This window comes from Mus musculus, chromosome X (assembly GCF_000001635.26).
Source record: "Mus musculus strain C57BL/6J chromosome X, GRCm38.p6 C57BL/6J".
NCBI lineage: Eukaryota > Metazoa > Chordata > Mammalia > Rodentia > Muridae > Mus > Mus musculus.
The window spans coordinates 161,813,943-161,838,139 of NC_000086.7; the positions used below are offsets into that span (position 1 = coordinate 161,813,943).

The 24,197-nt window shown below is 37.0% G+C and overlaps 2 protein-coding genes across 11 annotated transcripts in view; both read right to left on the reverse strand.

Annotated features, from left to right (window-relative positions):
- Positions 1-750: 750 nt before the first annotated feature.
- On the reverse strand, positions 751-18,180 carry Scml1 (Scm polycomb group protein like 1). Of its 3 annotated transcripts, NM_001374204.1 has the most exons (8): positions 18,084-18,180; positions 14,917-14,949; positions 13,670-13,804; positions 11,351-11,434; positions 7,354-7,458; positions 5,211-6,225; positions 3,793-3,932; positions 751-1,363 (listed from the first exon to the last, which is right to left on the reverse strand). In NM_001374204.1, exons 3-8 carry the CDS (start codon positions 13,694-13,696, stop codon positions 1,229-1,231), a joined length of 1,506 nt encoding a protein of 501 aa, NP_001361133.1. In that variant the 5' UTR covers positions 13,697-13,804; positions 14,917-14,949; positions 18,084-18,180; the 3' UTR covers positions 751-1,228. The 3 variants fall into 3 exon arrangements, with proteins under 3 accessions (NP_001361133.1, NP_001361134.1, NP_001361135.1); NM_001374205.1 differs by lacking the exon at positions 14,917-14,949; NM_001374206.1 differs by lacking the exon at positions 751-1,363 and having other exon boundaries at positions 3,547-3,932.
- A 1,167-nt stretch (positions 18,181-19,347) lies between these two features.
- Nhs (NHS actin remodeling regulator) overlaps positions 19,348-24,197 on the reverse strand; it is a 326,152-nt gene continuing 321,302 nt past the window's right edge. For 6 of the 8 annotated variants that reach the window (XM_011247800.1, XM_006528766.3, XM_030251268.1 and 3 more), the window contains one exon: positions 19,348-23,479. In XM_011247800.1, coding sequence (XP_011246102.1) covers positions 22,873-23,479 — 607 coding nt within the window. In that variant the 3' untranslated portion in view covers positions 19,348-22,872. The remainder of the gene's footprint in view (positions 23,480-24,197) is intronic. The other 2 variants (NM_001081052.2, NM_001290526.1) reach the window with 1 other exon arrangement.

The following is a 24,197-nucleotide window of genomic DNA, read 5'->3' on the forward strand; positions in this document are numbered from 1 at the left end:
ATTATTAGCACCAATTTTCACCTTATATTTTTACCTTATATCAAAAGTTATACAATGTGATTAGCAATTACAAAACAGTAATGATCCATGTTTCTACTAAAAGTTTTAAATTATAAAATAAAGTTCCAAATATGTCAGACTAGTGTATCTTTCAACAGTGAATGTCCTAGCTACTTGAAAACATGGTACAAGACAGAGAACTTCCATATGTAGAAACTAGCTTCTGTACTGTTTCTGACTCTGAAGGCTAAACTGAGAAGGGCTAGTAGGGGAAAGTGCAAGCAGAGTAAGAGCATCTTGTTTATAAACAACTTCTCATTGCCCTTGTATCAATGTAAAGTACCATTTTAAATTCAAAATAAAATATTTATTTCTGCATATTTTTGGTACAAAATATGTAATACCTCCAAAAACTATAAAGACAAAAATAATATATACTATGATATTATATATTTAAATTTTGAATATAGGTATCTTTGAAAAGACATTTGAATAATGAATTCTTAGCTAAATGTCCAAAGTTGATAAAAATATAAAGACTCTAAATATAGTAAGTATGAATCTTCAAAATATAGTCAGAATTCTTCCAAACTACTCATTAGGTACACTTTTTAGATAAAATGAATGATCACTCTATATATCCAAAAATTTATCTAAACACTTGTAAAAAATATTTAGTTGTCTGAAGCTCATTAGATATTTTATAAACTTCATTTTCTCTTTTAAATCTGAATAGAGGAAAATAAATTATATGGCTACTGCTTTTTTCCCCCTGAAAAGTGGTAGAACATGAAAAGTATACTCCAGTAATATACAGAAAACATATCCAATAAGGGTAACTATATATCCTTTAATTTCTCTTCTGTAAAAAATTTCACCACTTTAATTATGGGAGTTATTAGTTTCTTATATTTCCTCTTTAGTTGCTTTAAAAATATTCATAAAGATAAAGCCAAATCAAAGGTAGCTTTTTCTGTTTCTTTCATGAAGCATGTTTATAAACTATAAAATGAAAACATTTTAAAGACAGAATAAACTACCAGTCTGTATATGCTAATATTAATGTTAAATGTATCTTGAAACAGACTTTGACTATAATGTTAAAATTCTAGTTATAACATATGTTATAAGAATCTTCTTCAAAACAAAAACTAATGAGCATAGGGACTCATCTGTGCATTAAGGAAGAATTTATGAGAACATTTAAAGTTATACAAACATTTTTTTTTTACTGGCCACAGTTTACTTTTTCTTTAAGCGTTCTAATGTAGTTTTCGAACTTCATGGCTACTCCAACCTTTACCCCCATATATTTTATCATTGTATCACTACTGATCAGCAGCATAGCTTTCCCATCGATATCCTATAGAAAGAAGAATTTTGAAATGATTAACAGTAATGTTAGACGAGGAGTTGTTTTTTTGTATATAAGAACATGTAAAACTAAATCATCTCCTTACGGTTATAAAATCTTTGAATATGTATCTCCTATATAAAACTATCAAAAATATCATTGAATAGCAATAGATAATTTTGGAGCTTGTATATTCATATAAATTTTAAGAAAAAGCAAATTTAACTTAATTTAAATTAACTATAACAATTGATATAATTTTAAATACTGTATAAAGAATAAAATATTGTGTATCTATGACAAAAGTAAAAAGAAAAAAAATTGGCAGAAAATAATTTCATGGCTATGAACTTTCAGACACGGGCTGGGAATATATAAACATCAATGCAAACAGTAAATGCATTCAACACTGTTGTCTTTTTATGAAAGTGAGTTATTTGTCTGAAGCTAATTAGATTTGAAGAATAATTATTGGTATTCTTTTTATACTGAAAATAGTACATGCAGTATGTTGACAACTCTACTTGATAACTACAAGACACCTCTACAAAAATTTTTTGCCTTAATTTACTGTCACCTTATGCTACTAAAGCATATTATTTGTTCTTTTTAAGTTCCAACATAAAATAGAACTGTATTTAATTACATAGTCTTGTCTAAGAAGACCCAAAATCTTTTACAATAGTAAGTAAAATTGGAAAGGAAAGAAAATATAACTTATTAAAATCCAGCTCATGTCAACAAGAGAAAAGAAAGAACTAAAAAGGAATACAAATAGGAAAGGAGAGGTCAAATTATCTCTATTTTCTAGTCATATGACTATATTTAATAGACCCTGGAGATAGCAGAAGAAAATGCTTAGATATGATAAATAAATACTTCCAATAATCATAGTATACATAATAGGTATACAAAACCCAGAGGCTTTCTAACTGGGTCACTTCACCCTTTAGGTAACTGGTGATTCCCTGCTCCCAGGAGGTCATTATATTGATGACCAACTTACTGTAGACACCCAATGGGCGGAACACATCAGTCCAGAATTCCTGGAGTCAAGTGGTCCTCCTACCTCTTCCTCCCATATAAGTATGTTTGGCATAAATGTTATGGGAGTAGCCAACCACTTTCTGGTTGGATTTAATGCCTGGTCCAAAAGACAGAATAAATTCTGTGGCTAGATAGATCATATGCCCTAGGGGAGGCTTACTATTCTTCTTCTTCTAAATGAACATAGCAATAAACTACCCCCTAAGGTATTACTTTTATACATATTTTAGTGCATTTCTTGGCCCTCAACAGAAAACTTTCTTTTTCTAGGACATGGTGATTAATACAGAGACCCACAACTGGTTGTGTAGAGATTCCCCCATGCTGCCATCCTGCCACTCAAGGTTCAGAAATCATCTTGGAAGAAGTCAGAAAAAGATTCTTGGCCTAGTAGGCTATCAATGGGAGGAGAGGCCCTTAGTCATATGCCCCAGTACAGAGGAATGCCAGGGGCAGGAAGTGGGAGTGGGTGGGTTGGGGAGCAGGGTGGAGGGAGGGTATAAGGGACTTTCGGGATAGTATTTGAAATGTAAATGAAGAAAATATCTAATAAGAATGATTTTTTAAAAAAACCAAAATAACAGGAAAAAATCAGAAGTTGTGGGAATCTGTAGGGAAATTCTCAAATCAGAATAGAAATAGCCTGGATTCTCATTTTTAAAGAAGTTGTTGTTTTTCTCTACATACAAGAACAAAACAAAACAAACAAAAGCAAGCAAACAACAACAAAAAACTTGCCAAGAAAGGATTTAGAAGAAAAAAATATCTGGTTCCCAATAAGTTTTAAAGGTACCCGGGAATAAACAATGCCAAGTATGTCAAAGACCTCTACAATCAAAAATTTATGCCTTTAAATAAAGAAACTTAAGAGAATACTAGGAAAAAAGAAAATAAATAAAATTTAACCATGATGTTGCTTTGCTAATAGTCATCAGCATCACAAATCCTCCAGAGTCACATAAGGTAAGCAGAACTGACCGGCTAAAACATAACACGAGGGCTATTCTGTTATGTATTACGGGCAACCCTCACCTTGGTTATGGTCCTAGAGTGGAAAGGCTGGGTTAGTTTGGAGAGGGTTTGTATATTTGTCCTCGCAGGGAAGGAGGACTTCCTCAAACTTGTAATCCTGAACCACCATTTTCTGAGATTTGAGGATGCTTAGTTTATTAGATACTTAGATGCCCATGTGAATAACATACAGTCAGACAGTTAACCAACCATTTAAGCATATAATGATGAACAATCTAACCTTTTTCACAAACAAAAATCAAATCCCATAATAGGATTCCCCTGGCCTACATGTAACTCAGTATCCAAATGAAAGTGCACAAAGGTCACTCAATAGCATTAGGGTAAGCAGAGAAACTAGATTTAAAAAAATACATTACATGTTTTTTGATGGTAGGGTAGAGTTGGTCAGCCAAAGGAGGATCTAAACGGTTCAGAAATGTTATTACATCATTCACAGACCAGTTTACAGGGTAACCAAGGTGTCTCACAACAGTACGGGTACACTCGGAGGATGAACCTGCAGTTACAGTGAAACAAAGAAAAAAATTAAAACAAAACAAAGCAAAACCCGATTAGCATCTTGAAAATAAAGAGATGTTAGGTAGAAAGTAATAGTATCATTCCTGGAACCTTCTCTTAAACACCTAACTAGGGACTCAAGATTCCAACTATAAAAATTCTGGATAAAAATGATCTGAGGAGTGTGCGTGCAATATGAATATGCCAATGGACCTCCTCCAAAGAGGGGGAGCAACTTAAAGCTTCCTTGATGATCATGAAACAAATGTAGCAATCCAAGGGCTCTTTGGTCATGAGCAAGTGAAAGAAATGGTGCTACTTGGACTAAATTAGGACAATCTGAGTTAATTTAGTATCCTTTCTTACTTAAAAGCTTTCAATGAATTTCCTGAATAGCTCTCAAATGTCTCTTTCCCTAAATTAGGTTTATTGTACTAAATACAATAGAAATTCCTCAAGTTCACACTTTATACTTGCTTATTTTTTAGTTATATCAACAAATTTTAATAGCCACAATTATCTCAGGTAACACGATTAGTTCTTTGAAGCAAATCTCTCCATTATATTCAATATTGTTGTTTTTAGATTCACCTTTACTCTTTAAATTCACATCATTTGTGGTTTACATGTTAATCGGAATTAAAAAAATACTTTCTTATGAGTCTAATCAGTAGTTTTGACATTTAAAGCAATCATTCTTTTATGTTTAACTGAATAGCAATAAATGTTTTGGTTGAAAAATATTTAATAAAGAAATAATGGTACATAAAACATGAGTGCTCACATCTCAGCAAGTTTTAGCTCTACTATTCATTAAATTGTACAGAAACTTTTTTGTATTCAAGTATTACCTTAAGCAAAATGCCTGACTCCCTATGGCTAATGTATGATTACAAATGAAGAAGGCTTGGTAATTGACTAGGAAAATCTTTTTTCTAACCAAAGAAAGTCAATAGAAATTTGATTTTGTGTGTGTGTGTGTGAGTGTGAATTATTCAAAAGCATATCCTTTTTTTCCTATCACCTTATGATCACTCTGATTATTTACTATAGAGAACAGCAAAGAAAATAGATTTTAATATCACAATGGTGTCATTATGAAAATCACCAGAGATGAGACATTTTAGTTGATTAGAATGTCTTACCCATAATACCTACTCAATAACTAGTAGTAGCCATTGTGCATAGAACTACAAATAAACCATCAAATAGGAAACAAGAAGCTTCTACAAGCTTGTTTAGAGGATGTTAATCATTGATGCCATTGAAAACTCACCAAAAGTGTTAGGATCAATCACAGGTGTGAGCAGAGCCTCCAAGAAGGCCCTTCGCCTCATTTCAGGATTTCGTATGGGGATGAGTTCCCCTGGAGGGAGTGTACTTGCTTCCCTTGATGTTGAAGGGGCAGAAGTGATGGTGTCCATATTGGGAATTTCTATGTCACTGTAGAAGGGCATCGTAGAAGAGCCAGGTACATTTCTGAGTCTGTAATATTGCTCATAGCTTTCGGTAGTATATGTAGGACTTGGTGGAGTTTCTTGATAGTCCCTCTCTAGTGAAGATCTGACTAATACTGCTTCCTGGGAATTCTCTGAATGGAAAACATCATTGTTCTCAGTGTTTTGGATACCCACGGTGTTGTTGACAGTATTGGTGTACTGGAACGGCTGGGCATTATTGACAGTATCAGTGTTCTGGAGAGTCTGGCTGAGGTCGACTGTATCGGTGTTCTGGAGAGTCTGGCTGAGGTCGACTGTATCAGTGTTCTGGACAGTCTGGTTGAGGTCGACAGTATCGGTGTACTGGACAGTCTGGTTGAGGTCGACAGTATCGGTGTACTGGACAGTCTGGCTGAGGTCGACTGTATCGGTGTTCTGGAGAGTCTGGCTGAGGTCGACAGTATCGGTATACTGGACAGTCTGGTTGAGGTCGACAGTATCGGTGTACTGGACAGTCTGGTTGAGGTCGACAGTATCGGTGTACTGGACAGTCTGGCTGAGGTCGACAGTATCAGTGTACTGGAAAGTCTGGCTGTTGTCAATAGTATCGGTGTACTGGAAAGTCTGGCTGTTGTCAATAGTATCAGTGTACTGGAAAGGCAGAGTGCAGTCCATGGGCTCGATGTTTTCCATATCCTGGTTATATCCTTCCCTCCTGCGGACTGGTGAAGTTGGACTGTAACTTTGAGGATAGGCAAAGGGATCATCATCAACTACTTCTCTCACTTTCTGCACTTTACGTCTTTTTTTAGGCGTCAAGTAATTGTACTTTCTGGTTGCAGATTTCAAAGGCTTCATAATCAAAAGAGAAATAAAAATAATAATCAAGACATGGTTCCTATACATTATTTTACATTAGAAACATGGTGTTCTATTTTGATCATGTGATTTTGTTCCTCTTCTAACCTATATTTAATTTGTTGCATACTTTATAGGTACAAATATAAAAACACTCCTCAACAAAGCAAGCTCTACTGTGCTTCCCAGTTGAGAAGTATTGTGTGTGTGTGTGGGGGGGGGGTCTCTACTGAGAGCTGTAGCCTGAGGCATAGGGCCAGCTGTCCTGCTCACATGACCTTGTGGTTAGGCCAGCACTCCTGAGCTCACACACTTGGGGGCAACTCACCACTGCCCCTGCCACCAGGGACATGGGATAGGTGAGTCAGCCCTAAGGGCATGAGCACTAGAGACATGACATGATGGATGCAGCATTGGATGAGCTAGCTGGGGCAGTGCTGGAAAGCTTACTACAGGTAGTGTGGGTATGGGAAAGCTGACAGACTGACCAACCCAGGTCAAGATCCAGAGCTTTGAGTTGTCCCATGCCAAAATCTATGTCATCTATAAACTGCTGGAATGTGTGAAAGTGCTGGTCCAAATACACAAGATTTCCATGACACAGGGCAACAACAGAAAAACCAAAAGGAGTCTTGGTAAGGATACAAAATTGATGGCGTAGCAGAAGCTAGAGGCATTGAACCAGACCAGTGACTCATTGCAATGAACATTTGAACGTAGAGATGTATGGACAAAAGGGTATGCACTACACCTTCCAGGATGAGATATTTTTGTGCTTTGTTTTGGTTTCTTTTTGTTTGTTTGTTTGTTTGTTTTCTTTGTGAGGATAGTTGTAAGGGCAGAGAGTGGATATGAAGGGATGTGGAGATAAGTGGAACTGGGGTACATGATGCGAAACTCACAAAAAATAAATAAAAAGTAAAGAAAAAACCCTTATTGTCCTACATTCATTAATCCTAAACATAAGCATTCTTTACAAAAGAGATATGTCCTCATCCATTCTTCCAGCAAATATAGATAAGCCTTGCTAATTCCTCATTTACTAGTTTTCTATCACTTCTGAACTGATTGGCACCTTTAGACAGAAAACATTTATCAAAGATAATGTATTTGTATACTTACAGGATAATTCCAGAAGGATCTGGAACGAGCATAATAAACTTTTGTTAGTTTTTCATCAATTTCATTAAACCTTTTTTCCATTCGTTGAACAGTTTTAAATATAATCTGTTGTAATAAAAGGTATTAGTAGTTACTGTTTCAAAAGAAAAGTAACACATGTGAAAATACACGAAGCCAAGGTTAATTGCTAGGCACAATGGAAATTCTCCAGTAGTCAGAAACATCACATTTTCTATTTGAGGCCCAGTATTTAAGGGACAGAGGACAATGGCTGAGATGCTGAGCCTCAACCTGCCACTGCACTAGCCAACTCATGGACACACATGGAAGGGTGTTCAGTGCCAGAAGGAGGTGAGTGCATCACAGCTTCTGACAAACTCCCACCCATATGTGCTGCAGCCAGTTCCCATTGAAAAGGGTATTAACTTAGGAGAGAAGCATTCAGAAACTGTTAAGAAAAAGAGCTACCTTCCATACCACTGCTTGTAAAAAAAAAAAAAAGTAGAAAGTGTTCCACTTTCTACTATAAAGCCAAACAACATGTATGTGGTGTTGGACTCCAAACTATTCTAGATATTAAGCAGCTAGAAAGGATCACACAGTGCTATTGAATACATCTTACATGTTATATAAATGAGGAACATCATTGATAATATGATGAGACTTTTTTTGAAATACTCAGAAATTTCAGAGAGCATACTTATAAAAGAACAGAAACATTTTCTTATTCAATTATGAATGCCTTCCTCCTGTCAGAACTAATTTGCTAGGTGCTGGGACCATGAACCTTAAAAACCAGAAAAGAAGCAAACAAACGTGTGTGTGTGTTATTTTGTTTTGTTTTTTATAAAACCTACAAAAGAAAAACTTCTGTCCTGGAGAAATGCCTATCTCAGCCTGGAGAGAGCTACAAGCAGTGACCATTTTAAGAGGGCAAATAACAAGCATCCTGGGACAGTGGTTCTCAAAATGTGCCCTGTGGAGCCCAGTTCCAATGGAAACTGTACCTGTTCCTGTACCAAAGGCTCTCGGAACATTGTGAAAATTGAGGTAGAAAGAGTTTAAGAGCCAGAGAACCAGGGAGTTTACTGTGATACTGTGTCTCCTAGTAATGCTAGAAGCTACACCCACCATAAAGTCTCACCTACATAACTAAACATCAGCTGAATAAAAAGGACACCATAGACATACCAACGTGGATGAGAGAAAGCTTGTGATGGCTCAACCCTGCACAAAGTACTACAGACAACTAAAAAATGCTGAGAGTGAGAGAACTCATCTTCCTCAGGGAAGAGCACACCAATTGCTTGTCTAGTGCCAAATAGTCAGCACTGAAAACATGCATAGAAGTAACATTATGCAGGCTAAATAGTTTGTATTTAGGGATATGTGCGTGTGCTTGAATGTGTGTGTGTGTGTGTGTGTGTGTGTGTGTGTGTGTGTGTGTATGCATAAACATATCCATGCAATACCAACTGATGAAAAAGAGGCCATAAATGTATGTATGTATGTATGTGTATGTATGTATGTATATGTGTATGTGTATTTATGTACATATACATGCAATAGTAATTCATGAAAAAAAGGCAAAAAATTTGAAAGAGAGCAAGGAAAAGTATATGGGAGGGTTTAGAGGGAAGAAATGAAAGGGGGAAATATTCTAATTATATCATAATCCCATCCAAGAAAGTGAACAATATATACTTTCACAAAAGTATATATATTTTTACAATAGTAAGAGATTCCTTTGTTTCTCTGTTTTCATTTTTTAGACCAGCTCTCACTAACTATAACTAACTGGCCTTAAACTAACGATATAGATGGAGTTGGCTATGAACTTGTGGCAATATGTGGAACAGTGGCCCATGCCAGGAGACTTAGTAAGGTTGAGGAGGTTGGAAGCCCTGGAACCCAAAGAGGACCATAGGAGCTTTACCTGGTTTTGACCAGGCCCCTATCATGTAACCACACTCCCTACATTGGAACATGTAGATCACAACAGAGTTTTCTATGCTGATGAGGTATCTAGAGGTCATGAGGGTTTAGCCAATATGCTTCTCTTTGTGGACATTCCTTTCTGCAAAAGATATGTAATCTCTAGTCCAGCCTGAGGAAGTGATATGTATCCATTTTCCACATGAACAATCAATAAACAGTTTGGAACCAAGGACTCTGTCTTTCATCATAGGGAACATGGAGAAAGCCTTCATTTACAGAGCTGAGCCCTCTTAAGTCTCCAGCAGAAGGCCCCTCTGCACTCCCAGACAACTACCACTAACCTAAAAACAATTGCTGATGAGTTAAGCTGGAGTTCCTCTCCCCCACCGGCACCCTCATGCCCTGGGCTTGTCCTCAACCAGAGAGCCTCCTCCATTCTCAGCTCCTCCGTGAATTCCACAGCAGTGTCTGGACTTCCAAGAGTCTAAGAACCCTTGGCCCAGGGCTTCTCATCTCAGGCTGGTAGAACCCCAACCCTCCCTTCCTGACTACTCTGCGAGGTTTTCAGTGGCTACTGGAAGCCCAGGAGTCGGGGAACCCCAACTTTGACCTACCACATGGTGGGCTGTGTTTTCTCACCCCCCATCAGTGTATCAGTGTTTCCATCCAGCCCAGCACCCAAGGGCAGTGGAGGGTAAACGCAGTCTAGCATCTCTGTGCTTTGCCTGCCCAGCAGCATTCCCACACCACAGTCATCCTCCTGCCTCTGCCTTCAAAAGTATTAAGATTACATATTGTACTTTTATCATCTATCATATAGCATGTCAACAACACTCAGCAAAGTGAAGTGAGGAGATTCTCAAGGGCCCCTTAGGAATCTAGCTTGGGAACCTAGGCTCTGCTCATCTGCAATGCCATATCTCATTCAACTTGCATAATTCCTGGTCCCCTGGCTGAACACTATGTCCTAGGCTTCAGGGTTGCCAATATTTGGGCATTATAAGTCAGGCAGCTTTGTTAGTCAACCTTCCCCTGTTTCTGCACATTTTTAAAAATTAGATATTTTCTTTATATACATTTCAAATGCTATCCCGAAAGTCCCCTATACCCTCCCCCTGCCCTGCTCCCCTACCAACCCACTCCCACTTCTTGGCACTGGCATTCCCCTGTACTGGGGCATATAAAGTTTGCAATACCAAGGGGCCTCTCTTCTCAATGATGGCCGACTAGGCCATCTTCTGCTACATATGCAGCTAGAGACACGAGTTCTGGGGGTACTGGTTAATTCATATTGTTTGTTCCACCTATAGGGTTGCAGACCCCTTCAGCTCCTTGGGTGCTTTCTCTAGCTGTTTCTGCACAATTTTAAGACCAAGACTTATCAGAATGGCTTCTGTCCTCACTAGTGTTAGCCGAAAAGACCTTTCTCTCTCTTCTCTTCTCTTCTCTCTCTCTCTCTCTCTCTCTCTCTCGCACACACACACACACACACACACAAATTTACTTTTCAAACTATGTCAGTTCAGTCTATTCTGCAAACCTTATGAAATAAAAACCATTTTTATGAACTTCAATTGCCTCTGGAGTATACAGCTCATAAAACGACAATAATTATTGTCAGTTCCTAACCACAAGTTTATTTTTATGATTTTCCCTCAAAATTACATAAGATAAATTCCTTGTAAAATATGAGCAAGCTATCTTAGGTATAATTATATGTAATTAAGTAGGCACATACTAAAACTGTATTCAATTCTTCCAATTTCCTTTAAAAGTTTTATAGAAGAAGTTAATATTAGGCAATATAGATAGAAAATACATAAATACAGTACTTGTTAAGTATTATTTTAATATTCTCAAATACACCTATTTAGATTTCAAATTTTCACCTGAAAACACTATTCTAAGTAGAAATTGTCAAAACAATTGCAATGAGGCGAATAATCACAAGTAATATGATATGGAAAATCTTCAGTTAACTACGCAATTTCCCCTTACATATGAAATGTTTACAGTTTAATGTTCTAGGAAAACACTGAAAAAGAGAGAAATACCATACCTGACAATAGTTCAGGAGAGTTTCAATTGCTTGTGGTCCTTCAATTTCTTGAATTTCATGAATTTCAGGTGGATGAAGTATGTTCTAGAATAGTTTTCATACCACAAGTAGTTAATGCTTTATTTCAGTAAGAGTCACATTGATTAGTAAGCATACCTTATACTAGTTATCTATTTAAATTTTTATTTAAATCTTTCAAAAGTCTTAATTAAAACAGAATGAAATAAAAATTCGAGTTATAAAGAAAGGAAATAATTGCCAGTCAAGTAAAGGAGAAAGGAAAGACTTTACCAGAAGAGTTTAAGCTTAGAATTCCAGTAAAAAGTTGCTCAGAATGTCCTAGTACAAAAGAAAAGGGAAGCTGTAAAATGGCTAAGATCTGTCTAAAGAGATTCAGGATTAAGTATTTCCTTGAGTATAAGTTAAGAGGAATTCCATAAGGCATTAGGAATTTAAACTTTTCTCTTTAAAATGGTAAACAGTGATATACTGGGCAACTTGTTATTTTATATCACTTATATTACTGAAATGTGTCTTTGGTGAAGTCATAAAGCATCTTATCATTACTATCCTAAGGAGATATTCATATTTATGTAGGAGAAATATTTCTTAGGAAATTAAAAGAAAAGACAAAATAACACAAAGAAAAGCTGAGGACTTTAAATTCACTTCTCAGGAGTTTTGAAAACCTGTTCTATTATCAAAGGACCTTTCCCTGTTTTTAATAACATGCCTATGTGAAAAATTATATGTGATTCAGGCATGATAACACATTCCTGTGATATAAAAAACTCAAGAAGCTAAGGCAGGAGGCTGGTAAATTCAAGGACATCCTAGGTAGGGCAAAGACTGACTCAATAAACAAGAGAAAACATCTGGATTAGTGAGAACTATGGTTTCATGAATCCAGATATACCAGAAACTCCCCGCCCCTCTTTCCATCGAGCTTAACAGCTTCTGTACTTCAGGGCAGAGACATTAGTCTCCAATGTTGAAATTAATTTTAAAGCCAAAACAAACAAACAAACAAAAAACAACAGTAACACCAAAACTAACCATGACCAGAGCATCACACCAGTTTTGACCCTAAACAATCCAACAGTGCCACCATGTGGCCATATTATGAACTGAAAGAAAGATGAAATTTCAAGACCTATAAGTCATATAAAGTACTCAGAAATTGCTGGTTGGTTGTGAGCCTAGAGGCTGCCTGGGGCTGAGAATAAAGAAAAACAAACCTGGGTATGCCCCATAGTTAAAACATTCCTGGGAACATCTTGACCATAAGATAAAGGAGAATGTGAAGACATAACAGGGCTATCTGAACTGAGTCAACAACTCACAGAACTCTGACACCCTGCACGGACATGTAATTTTTCTGCTGATGTTTGAATAAGCCAATAGTGTGTCACTATGCTGAATTCCACACCCCTAAGCCCCTTACCCCAAAAAAACCCCTAGCTTTTGAGCCTCGTGGCCGACATCCGTTATCTCCTGTGTGGGATGCATGTCCTGAGCTCCGTCATTAAACGACCTCATGTAATTACATTAAGATGGTCCTTCATGATTTTTTGGGTGCACGCCGAATCGGGAATTGAGTGGGGGGTTCCCTGCTAGGTTCTATCAGAACCACCTTGGCACTTCTGATTCTTGATAAATTAATTTCTAAAACATCTTAAAACATTGTTGAAATAAGATGGTATTAATAAGTTACCGTAAACAGACTTGATAGCTTTGTATGTTTTTGCTTTAAAATACATGACACATTGCCTAAATTAGCCACCGCTGAATAGATTACTAAAATAACATGCAATTGGGCTATATAATATCCTTACAAAAATACAGTAGTTTACCTTCACATGGTAGTTTTTGTTTTTAAGTAAATATTCCCTAAAATGTCTTTAAATAATGGACAGTAACAGTAAGCATTATCTCCAATGGAAACATCACAGTTGATAGAAGTTGAAAGTTGTCTATATGTAAACTATATACATACTTTAATAATTTACATTTGTGTTCAACTTCAGATATTAAGAAACTCAGCAAAATACAACATAATTCTCAAAAAACAGTTTATCAGATTCTCATAAAATTGAATTTCATATCAACCCTACAAGTTTGCAATTTAATTTCAAAGTCCACGGGAGAAGTGTTAAGTGTGTGTTCTTAGATTTATACACAAATGCTCATAGAAACTTTATAGGGCATTATCAAAATTACACTTATTGCCTGTATCTTTCACTTTGAGTAATTTAACTCAGTTTACCAAACACTGTAGCATAACGAAAAGAACAGAGATGATCAATTTAAAATACAAACCCCATCCTCTTCACCAGTGGCAGACATAATTTTTGTGCAATAGGAGAGACTCCACTTCCTCTGAGTTGAGCCTATTACTGTTAGACTTGCTGGAAGGTTTACTGATTAGTCCTCCACGAGGCAAATCTTCTACTCCTGAAAAGAAGTGCATAAAAATATTACTTCATGAACCTAATCTCTAAATCAACTTAACATGGATGAATTTATGAGGCTGATATCAGAACCTAGGATCTTATCCATGCTAGGCAAGGGCCCTACCACTAGGCTACATTCCCAGCACTAGAAGAGCTATCATACCCATGACTGGGAACTCTACCTATGGTGCCTATATTACTGCTGCTGCTGCTGGTGATGCTGCTGCCGCTAGTGATGCTGCTGCTGGGCTCGTGATGCTGCTGGTGATGCTGCTGCCGCTAGTGATGCTGCTGCTGGGCTCGTGATGCTGCTGGTGATGCTGCTGCCGCTAGTGATGCTGCTGCTGGGCTCGTGATGCTGCTGGTGATGCTGCTGCCGCTGAGCTGTTGCTGCTGGTGGTGGGTATGCTGCCACTGGGCTGTTGCTGGGCTGCTGATGTCTGTGCAATATGGGCAGAGCAACCACAGAAACTCTGCCTCCTACCTGCCCTATAAATCCTTCTGAGGTCCTATCTCTAGGGTCCACTGAAGCCCCAAAATCATGATCGCCTTATTAGTTTCATTTAACATCAAACCTAAACAAACCGCCTGTGAAATATAAGCTGATAACTTGAGAATTCTCAAGGCTAGATTATGGTTCTGAGTCATTTAATATGGAACTAGAACCAGGTATGTCTGCAGTGCTACGATCCTCTAGAGTGTGTCAGAGGTCTGTCTTGAATTTCTGCCACAGAAGGGACTGAAGTGACTGTTACAAGGGACACTCTAGTGCAAAATTTAATTAATTGTATCCACCCTGAGACAGAGCAGCAGGGAGAGACACAATAAAGGGATCAGGGTTCTATCTCTTTCCTAATCTAGTGGAGAGACTAGTGAGCAGAGTCCCTAAGGACAAAATCCTAAGGGAGATTAAGAAGATGGGAGAGTTAACTCTCAAGTAAAACAAATGCAGACCAGTGTTGTATAAAATCTTCAAATTGTAATATACCTCGTATAAATTCCACCACTAACTACTTGGGGTTTCCTGACTATAATATTGACATGAATTGTGAATATTTAACCTGTAGGTGTGGCCATACAAAGGAAAATTGATAATGAAAATAAACTACTTACTTCGGTTACAAGGATGAACCTCACAATTGCAACCTTGGGTAAAAGAAGTCGGACATGAAAGAAAACATAGCATACAATTCAATTAAAAGACAGCTCAAAATCAGGCCTGAGAAACCTTTGGCAGGAGAGGTCTTTTTAACCTATGGTCACTTTAACAACCTTTTAGTGTCCTATCTTGTGAATATATCATGAAATTACTTCTAAAGTTTTACTCTTACAATGAACAATGTAGTACACTGTTACAAGTAGTTCCAGAAGAAAAGTTCCTTAAAAAGAAACTATGGGTACTTTTAAAGTAGGACTTACAAATTTGAAAATCTTTCACTACTTCTAAATAGATCAACTAAAAGGGCTGTTAGAATCAGTCAATTGTTTAACAACATAACACAAGTTGATTCTACCTATGTTCTTTATCAGAACAAAAAAGTATCAGATATTACCAAATGACTTTGACAGTAAGGCTGCTTAACAACACACAAGGTAAACCAGGATCACTTCAACTCCAATTCAAGCTATAAAACAAAAACAACGCAAACTAGGAGAGTCAACTGCCATCAGCATATCTCACAATGATTAACAAACATGGCTCAAAACAACCCTTTACATTAATGATTCATAAAGACACAAAAGCCAAATCACAGCGCCAGAATTTTCTACGATATGAAACTCCAAAAAAGGCCAAATTAGAATAGTAACCTGCATGAACATATCCCATAAAGTATAGCGGACAATTATAAGGATGGTTAGAGTCTACCTTTTACCTAAGACTTCTTAAAGACACCAAATCACAAAAGCAAGATCATCCTAAATAATAATAATAACAATAAATACCAAAATAATCCAAATCCATACAATTACCCGCCATCAACTTTTCCCATAAGGAAAACTCAAAGTGATTAGGATGGCTAAAAAATACTTTTTTACTCTAAGACTTCTTAAGAACCTACAAGCCAATCACAAAAGCCAAATCGGTCCATTTCAAGTTATAAAAGTTCCAAAGAGAGCAGAATGGAAAGGTAAAGGCCACCATTTTATCCCATAAGGCATAGATCACAATAGGAAGGATGGCTGAACACTACTCAGTGACTTCTTAAAGATACCCCAAGCAAGCCACAACAGTAACTCCAAGTATAAGACATCCAAACCAAGCAAACTCGGAGAGTCACCTACCATCAACTTATCCCCAAGTCACCTACCATCAACTTATCCCCAAGGCTACAGTGACTAGGATAGCTGAAAACTACCTTTTATGCTAAAACTTAAAAGTACAAAATACAATTCACAATAGTTATATCTTTCTAAGTTATAAAATCCTAAAGTAGGCCAAATCCAGAGTCACCTGCAAAACTTTTCTCATAAAAGATAGCTTTAGGATGGGCTGAAAATGATGTGTGACCTTATGAGTTTATAAAGAAACCTAGGGAAAATTATAATCGCCAGACTGATCCGCTTTGTGTAATAAAATATGCTAAATAACCCTATGTGTTATTAACTTATCCTATAAGGTCTAGCTCACAATTACTAGGATGACTAAAAAGTACATTTTACCCCAATAATTCTTAAAAACACAAAAGATAAATCAAGGTAGTGAGATCTTTCTAACTTATAAACCTCCACACAGCCCAACTAAAGAGTCACTTGCTATCCCCTTATGCCATAAGAATAGATCACAATGAATAAGATGGCTGAAAACTACCTTTTATCCTAAAGCTTCTTCAAAACACAAAATACAATTTACAAGATCTTGGCCTTTCAATGTTATAAAACTCCATAGCATCCTAGACTGAGAAAATCATGCCCCATCAATTTATTCCATTAAATATAGGTCATGCTGGCTGACAAAGGGCTGAAATCAGCCTTCCATTCTTCCTTAACAACATACATGACAAATTACAACAAGCAACCTGAATTCAGCGAAACTCGGGAGAGGACAGAGGATGCGCCAAAGGAGTCCTAAGAGATTAGAGCTTAGGTTTTTTGTTTGTTTTGTTTTTTTAATCAAGGAGCACAAAGCCTTCCCCACAAGCATATCCCTAAGCTGCCCAACCTTACAGGGATCCGGACAGTTTACAGTTGTTTGGGATGGCATATCTGCCCCCAGAAAGTAAACAAGACTCTGGAAGGCCTCATCAATATCTTTCTACATCTTTTTCTTCATCAGCATCAAGGCCAGTAACATTCACAATGATTCAGCAAGACTGTAATCTCTTCAACCAAAATATGGCTAATGACCAAGGCCTTCCAAACTCAAGCTCAGTCTCAAAATTTGGTCCCACAACTCTAGAGTTTTTAGGCCCTTTAAACTCAGAACTCAGAGTTCTTAATTTTGTTCACCTATCTCCATCAAGAAAGAGAGGATGAACTCCTTCCAGGAAGTCCAACAAACAATTACTAATTTATAACATTTTATATATAAGTAAAAACTTCAATTATAGATAAATATATTATGTTATTTATATATCTTATATTTATTTTAATATATTATTATATTATACATGTTTTTGATATGTTTAAATATATAAATACATATTTTACATATAAACAATATGTTAAAATATCCATATTTTAATATTTACATGTATTTGTTATATATATTTGTTTGGTTTGGTTTGGTTTTTTTGAGACAGGGTTTCTCTGTATAGCTCTGGGTGTCCTGGAACTTTGTAGACCAGACTGGCCTCGAACTCAGAAATCTGCCTGCCTCTGCCTCCTGAGTGCTGGGATTAAAGGCATGCGCCACTACCCCGGCAATATTATATATTTTAATACATGTATATTTCCCTAAATGTTATATATAAATAATACATAAAATACAAATAAATACATATATATTTATACATAATATATACATATAATGTACTTACATGTTATATATAAATATAAACATATCTAATTTATAACAATTTCAGTGGCCAAATCACAAAAGCTCACATGTGTTGGATGCTCTGAGACCTAAAAATTATTGGAGCCACCCAATTACAGAGCTTTTGAAATTCAAGGCCACAAGGCACAGATTCGCTGTTCCTGTCGAACGTCTTTACTCACCTCAACGGGCCCCAGCCAGTAGGCCAAATAACTTATGATGGCTATTTTCTATATTAATACACTCACATACCCTCAACTGTGACAAAAAAATTAAAAGGGGGGCTAAGATATCCATAACTTACGTATTTAGATGAAGAATCGACCACACAAGCTTCTGGAAGTTTCCGGAAATCTACCAGCTAGCGTCAGGCATCCATGTAGACGTTCTAGGTGACCGTTAGAGGCAAGAGAAGTTAGTCGACGCCTCTTAACGGTCCACTTGCTGGAAACCGTGCACTTCTGCCGCAATGAGTGTCGTAAAGCTCGGGCATGTGACGTGCCTGGCCGTAAAACGGTGGGCGCTTGTGGCCTACAAGACCGAGCAAGAGATTCTGCTAACTAATCAGTGTTCCCTTGTACACATAACCCGACCGTTGCCGGCCAATCCCATTGGGAGATCAAAAGCCTGTATAGAATGAGTTATTTTTCACACTTCAGATGTAGAAAGAGCATAGAAAAGGAAGACTTCCAGTAGAAAGGGCCTTCCTGTCTACTGTGAGGCAGGGCCACCGGCATCTAAGCAGACAGAAGTTTTTGTGGAGACACTGGAGCCCAGGCTGGCCCCAAAAGTGATTTAAAGGGCCAGCTTCCCAGGCATATGGCACGTGCTTTCATTTGGTTATTTAAAGCTTGCTACTATTTACATACAATCACATACTCTTTTCCTCTTCCTGTAATTCACTAGAGATGTCCATGATGACGGGGCTCCAGGGGTAGACTTCGGTAGTAAAACTTGAATGGGGAGTGGTGCAGGGTCTTAGAAATGTCTTTTCTTAGTAGTCTAGGAACACTAGTAACGTTATTTCCAGTCTCCAATAAGAGTACAAAACTAACATATTTCAGTGTCCTGATTTTTGGATTGGATCATGACCAACAGTTATGTATTCTAGAGTAATGCACAAGGTAAATCATAATCTTGTTCAGTTTTCTCCAGTTTAAAATGGGCATTCCTTGGGAAGTACACAGGTTAATTTGTGCAAAGCACTGCTTGAGACAGAAGCTTTGCTATGCAATAGAGCCGATGTAACATTACCTAGTGGCAATTTGGCATACATATATAAATTGTTTTCTCGGCAAGGATGTGCAAGTATAAGAAACTCTGAAACAAAGTAATCAATTGCTTCAAACTAAAGGCACAAATCTTAGCCTGATGTGGAAAAGAGCCATCAAGTAGCTTGAGAATTGAGAATATACCATTCCTTCTCAAAAATGAAACTAAATTAGTTTCCTTAATAGATACCATGCTTTCCAGCTAACAACCCTCGCCCCTTTATATCGGTTGCCGAGACAATACTCCCTCCTTGTGGAACCTCCAAACTCCAATTAAGTAACAATAAAGAGAAAAGCTTGGTCTTTAATTGCAGTCACGTTTATTTGCAGTCTCTATACACACTTTCTAGGTAATCAAACTTTTCTGATACATTTTTTTGAGAGGGGTTCACAATGAAACTGTCACCGTTTTTACTAAAAATAAATACAAGACTTAAAGTGTTGCACAGCTCTAAAATATACAAAGGCTTGGATTGAATGTAAACGTTGAAAACATCTTACAAAAGAAACCATCTTTGCAACAATTTAAAAAGTTTGTATTTACAAATGTTACAAAAATACAAAATGGATGCAAGTCCAAAAACCATTGTCTTTTTGGCCAGCATGAACTGGTTCTAGTACCAAAATAGTCACACCATAACCGTCATAGTTTAAGCTTTGTTTTCATCTCATCCTCTAATTACCACTACTACAGAGAATGTACTTACTGGTAAGAGCAAACAGGGTGTTTTGTTTGCTACAACTAGTCCATGTCCTCTACTTAGCCAAAAACAAAACAAGAAAATCAAACCAGGATCACCAGAAAAGCAAGAAAATAAAACAGAATTTCCCCCACACAATATAAACATGTTGGATAAACACAGAAGAAAAGATAGCATCAGTGCAAACAACAGAAGAAAAGTTTGGATTGGTTTTGGTTTTTTGGTTGTTTTTTTTTTTCTTTTTTTAAACAATACCTAATGTGTGTACTCTGCCTTGGGCTGACAACGATGTTAAAGACAGTCCCACATCTTAGTATATTCTAAAGCCGTGTAGACTATTCCAGATTATTAAGGATTAGCTTGCTTTTTAAACTTTCTTATTCAATATTCTTGTCCACAGTGAATCTAAAATCCATCTTTATTTGGGATTTCTTTAAATCTATGAAATACAAAATAGAGAAACTCTGCTATAGATTTTTAGAGTAAACAAAATAAGTAAAACTATAAGGGTTGGTTCTGTGATCATCACATATCTTATTGCCTCACAATTCAAGTCAGACATGTATTTTAAAAATATATGGTATGATTACTTAAATTAATGTCAATAATAAAAGGTGACATTTTTATTAAAGCCAATTTATGTGATTTTTCTATTCAAGATTTAAAATCACTTTTAAAGCCCACATACCTTTCTTCACACTAAAAAACCCCTAGCTACACAAAAGCCATACTGCAAACGAACTGCTTTTATGAAAATTACAAACGATCACCTATTGAGACTGGAAATGATGGTTCCTTATCACATTTGTCTAAAAACTTTTACTTTTAAAATTTTGCTGAGTGTACTTTTCAAAGCATGAGACAGATTTGTTCATGACCCCACATGATGTCAAACCATGCTGGTTTTTCTTTTTTTTTTTTCTTTTTTTCTTTTTTCTTGTAATGAGTTATGTGTTCCAATGAGGAATGATGGTCCATTTTTTCAAACCCCAACATTTTTCTTTTAATAAAATTATAACACTTTGTTTATGTTCAAACCCTTTACCAGGTAGTTTATCTATCCCCAGCATCCATCCTCTCTCTCTCTCTCTCTCTCTCTCTCTCTCTCTCTCTCATTCTTTCTCCCAGTTCTCAATCTCCTCCTCTACCCCTCCACCCCCAACACCCATGTTACATACAAGAATGACAAGAAATTAACTAACACAATTTGGTAATAAAAACAAATATTAGAAGTCAGACTTTCCCCCAAACAAACAAAACACCAAAAACAGATTTTTTAATTCTTAATCTGTAAATCTTACAACAAATTTCTATTGAAAGACGGTATCTTCTTAGACCAGACTTTCTCCTTCATTTAGCATGAGTTAATTCTTTCAAACATCTTACTTTCTCAAATACTATTTGCATAGGCGTAAAGCCAGCTGCTCATCGATTTCTTGGTGATCCTAGTGTGTTCTGTCATTGTCATCACGTTCTAGTCTTTCACAGGTCATACCCTTTCTTAGTTCTTTCTAATTTCTAGTGTTCCCATTCAAAAACCTATTCTAAGTACATAGGTGCTTATATTTCTCACATATGATTTCAAACTTTAGTCTCAGTTCACGTTAAAACCAGAGGTGTGAGAACCACTTGCAGATTTCAACTTGTTACACTTTTTTTTTCAGTTTTAAGACAAGAAAATTCAAGTAATTTCAAGTAATTCAGCTTGTTTCCCTGCCTTCATTTTATCAGAGCGCTTGCCCTGATATTTCCTTTCCCACCCACCACCCTCCCCTTTTACCATCAAGCAGATCTAGTAAAACCAGACAAAAATCCGCTGTGTGTAGCTATGTGAACCAGAGCTGCTCCCCATGCCCAATTGAAGAGTGAATATAAATAATGCATATACACATATCTACTTCCCAACTACATTGTTCACAGTGTCATTTCTGTTAAGTTTTAGGTAGCATGAATCTCATCAGCACAGAGAGGAAGCGTGGCTGAAAACTCATCACAGGTACTTGCTGAGAAGTCAATAGCTCTGTGGCATGCTTAGCTTTTATTTCTGTTAGTTTATGAACCTGGAGCTAATTAAGAAGCTTAAAGAGTATAGTCATTAGATTATGACTGTTTGTTCCCAGTAGCCTTATATAAAACATGGTCTAAAATTAACTACTGGTTTCTCTACTCATTCTCCTTAAAGCAATCCACTGAAAAATTAAATTCTAAAGGACACTGCTTAAAGCTATTGGGGGTGGGGGTGGGGTGGGAACTTTGCATTGAGAATGATGATTTCTTTCATTGGTTAAAAAAAAATCAAAAGCATGCTTTTCATTCTGTTCAAATTGTCACATGGCAAATCACAGCCACAAGTTGCTATTAGCTTGTTTCTGTTATAGTCACGACAATGATTAGGTCTAAATTCATTACTTTAAATTAATCACATTTCAGTACATGACCTCAATATTTCCATTATTTCACCAATTTTAAAATCATATTTGAGGTTTATCACTCAGAAATCATGTTGGTGGACATTTAAATATGGTATTTGATATGAAAATGGTATTCACAGAATACAGTTATTATAGTTTATTTGTGTGTGTCCTATAAATAGTTGGTGTGTGGTAGATAATTGGCCACTTGTCCACTCATCATTGATAAATCTATTTACACATTTTATCAAAAATATGGTATTTACATATGTGTAGTTCTTTCTTCTAAATTTTGCTTTAGTTCATTTTAATGTAAAAAAATACCAAACCTCCAGAGTAATTTCATCTTCTTATAGAATCATGACAGTGAGGGCTTTATTTTCGGAATAGGCAGCTCTGGGAAAACCTTGTCTAAGTTTCAAGAAAGTTATATACTTTTGTATTCTCTATTATCACAAGGAATGAGATCGAACAAATCAAACTGTGCTAAAGAAAACCACAAGAGACAGAACTGCTACTTAAAACATGAAAATTAATTTAAAAAATGACTCATTCACTTTCTGCTTCTTCAACACATATTTAGAAGCTCATTGCCAAGCAACAATGCAACCCCCACACCCTGTTGCCTTTTCTCCAGTTCCTCTATGATGTCTCAAAATCCTTTCATTAATAAGGGGCTGGACATCTGAGGTCAGCTTGGCTCAGGCAAACTAGGTGGAGCTCTGGGAGGATCGGTCATCATGTGGGCTCCCATCAGAGTTTTCAGTCTCTCCCTCAGAGATGGCCTGCATTGGAGTATTGTACAGCCGGCAGCGGACACTGTAGCGGCTGCTGCTGGCCACAGGTGGGACCCGGGAGCGTCCAACCCGTGCTGATGCTGAGGTTGCAAAGTTCTTCGAGGAGAACCCTTCCGCATTGACTCGTGGTGAGCACGGCGACAGAGGAGACAGTGCTTCAGTCCCAGGTGTGCCCTGATGGGTATCATCGGGGCTTTGTGGGGACTCTGCAGTAAACTCCCCAGGAGGCTTGGGCAGGACCGGGCTCTTCAGGATTTCAGTAGCAGACATGCGGTAACTAGAATCTGAACGACTGCCTTTCTTGAGGAGCAGCAGCTTAAACTCTTCATTGGATGTGTTGGACTTTTTGGCATTTCTGTAGATGAGACCAGGAGACCTCTGGCTAGTCCCAGCTGTCACATTGCTGCTGGGTGAAGTGACAGAATTGGCACTGCTGCTACTGCTACCAAGGGGAACTCTTGATTTGCTTCTGACAGACATATCCCCAGAATCTTTTCTTCCAAGTACTTTCCTCTTGGATCTTTTAAGAAAAGAGAAAATGGGGTAAAAAATCTGAGTCCACAGACAATTTTATGAATCAAGAAGTGTTCCATCTCATCCCCATATCTATCATATTTAAAGAGCATCTTATATGGTAGAATATAAGGAAGGTTGCGAGTCATTACTTTCCCTCCTAGATTTTAAGGCTGCTGACGGCTGTTTACAGCATGGGGAAACACTGCTGTTTTTTCTCAGGAAATCTGTCTGTGCAATACAAAGAAAAATACTCTCACAACAAGCAGAGAATGGCTTCAGTGGGTCAAGACTGACCTTAGTTTGATACCTGATGGGGCTTGGTGATAGAGAGACATACTAACCTACATTTTAATTTACTGCACATGAAAGTTACTAAGTGACTTTTAATAATAGCCTACTGTTTTAATACAAATACCATGAGTCTTAGGTATTCAGAGGCATCAACAACATGTCTAGCAGTAAACCAACTCTTTGTGAGGAACTGAAAATTTAAACCATCTCTGGAGCATTTAAAATATAAAATTTAAGCTCTCAAGACAGCAAAAATAACTCTTGTCACTGGGGTGTAAATAAACAGGCAAATGCTACACAAATACAGATCTAAGATTACCAAACTCCTTAAATCTATATAACCTCTATAGCCATGAAATTGCTGCTTTTTTTTTGAAAATTAAGTATTCATAAACTCAGTGACTCTTCAGCATTAACTCAGTCATTCCTGA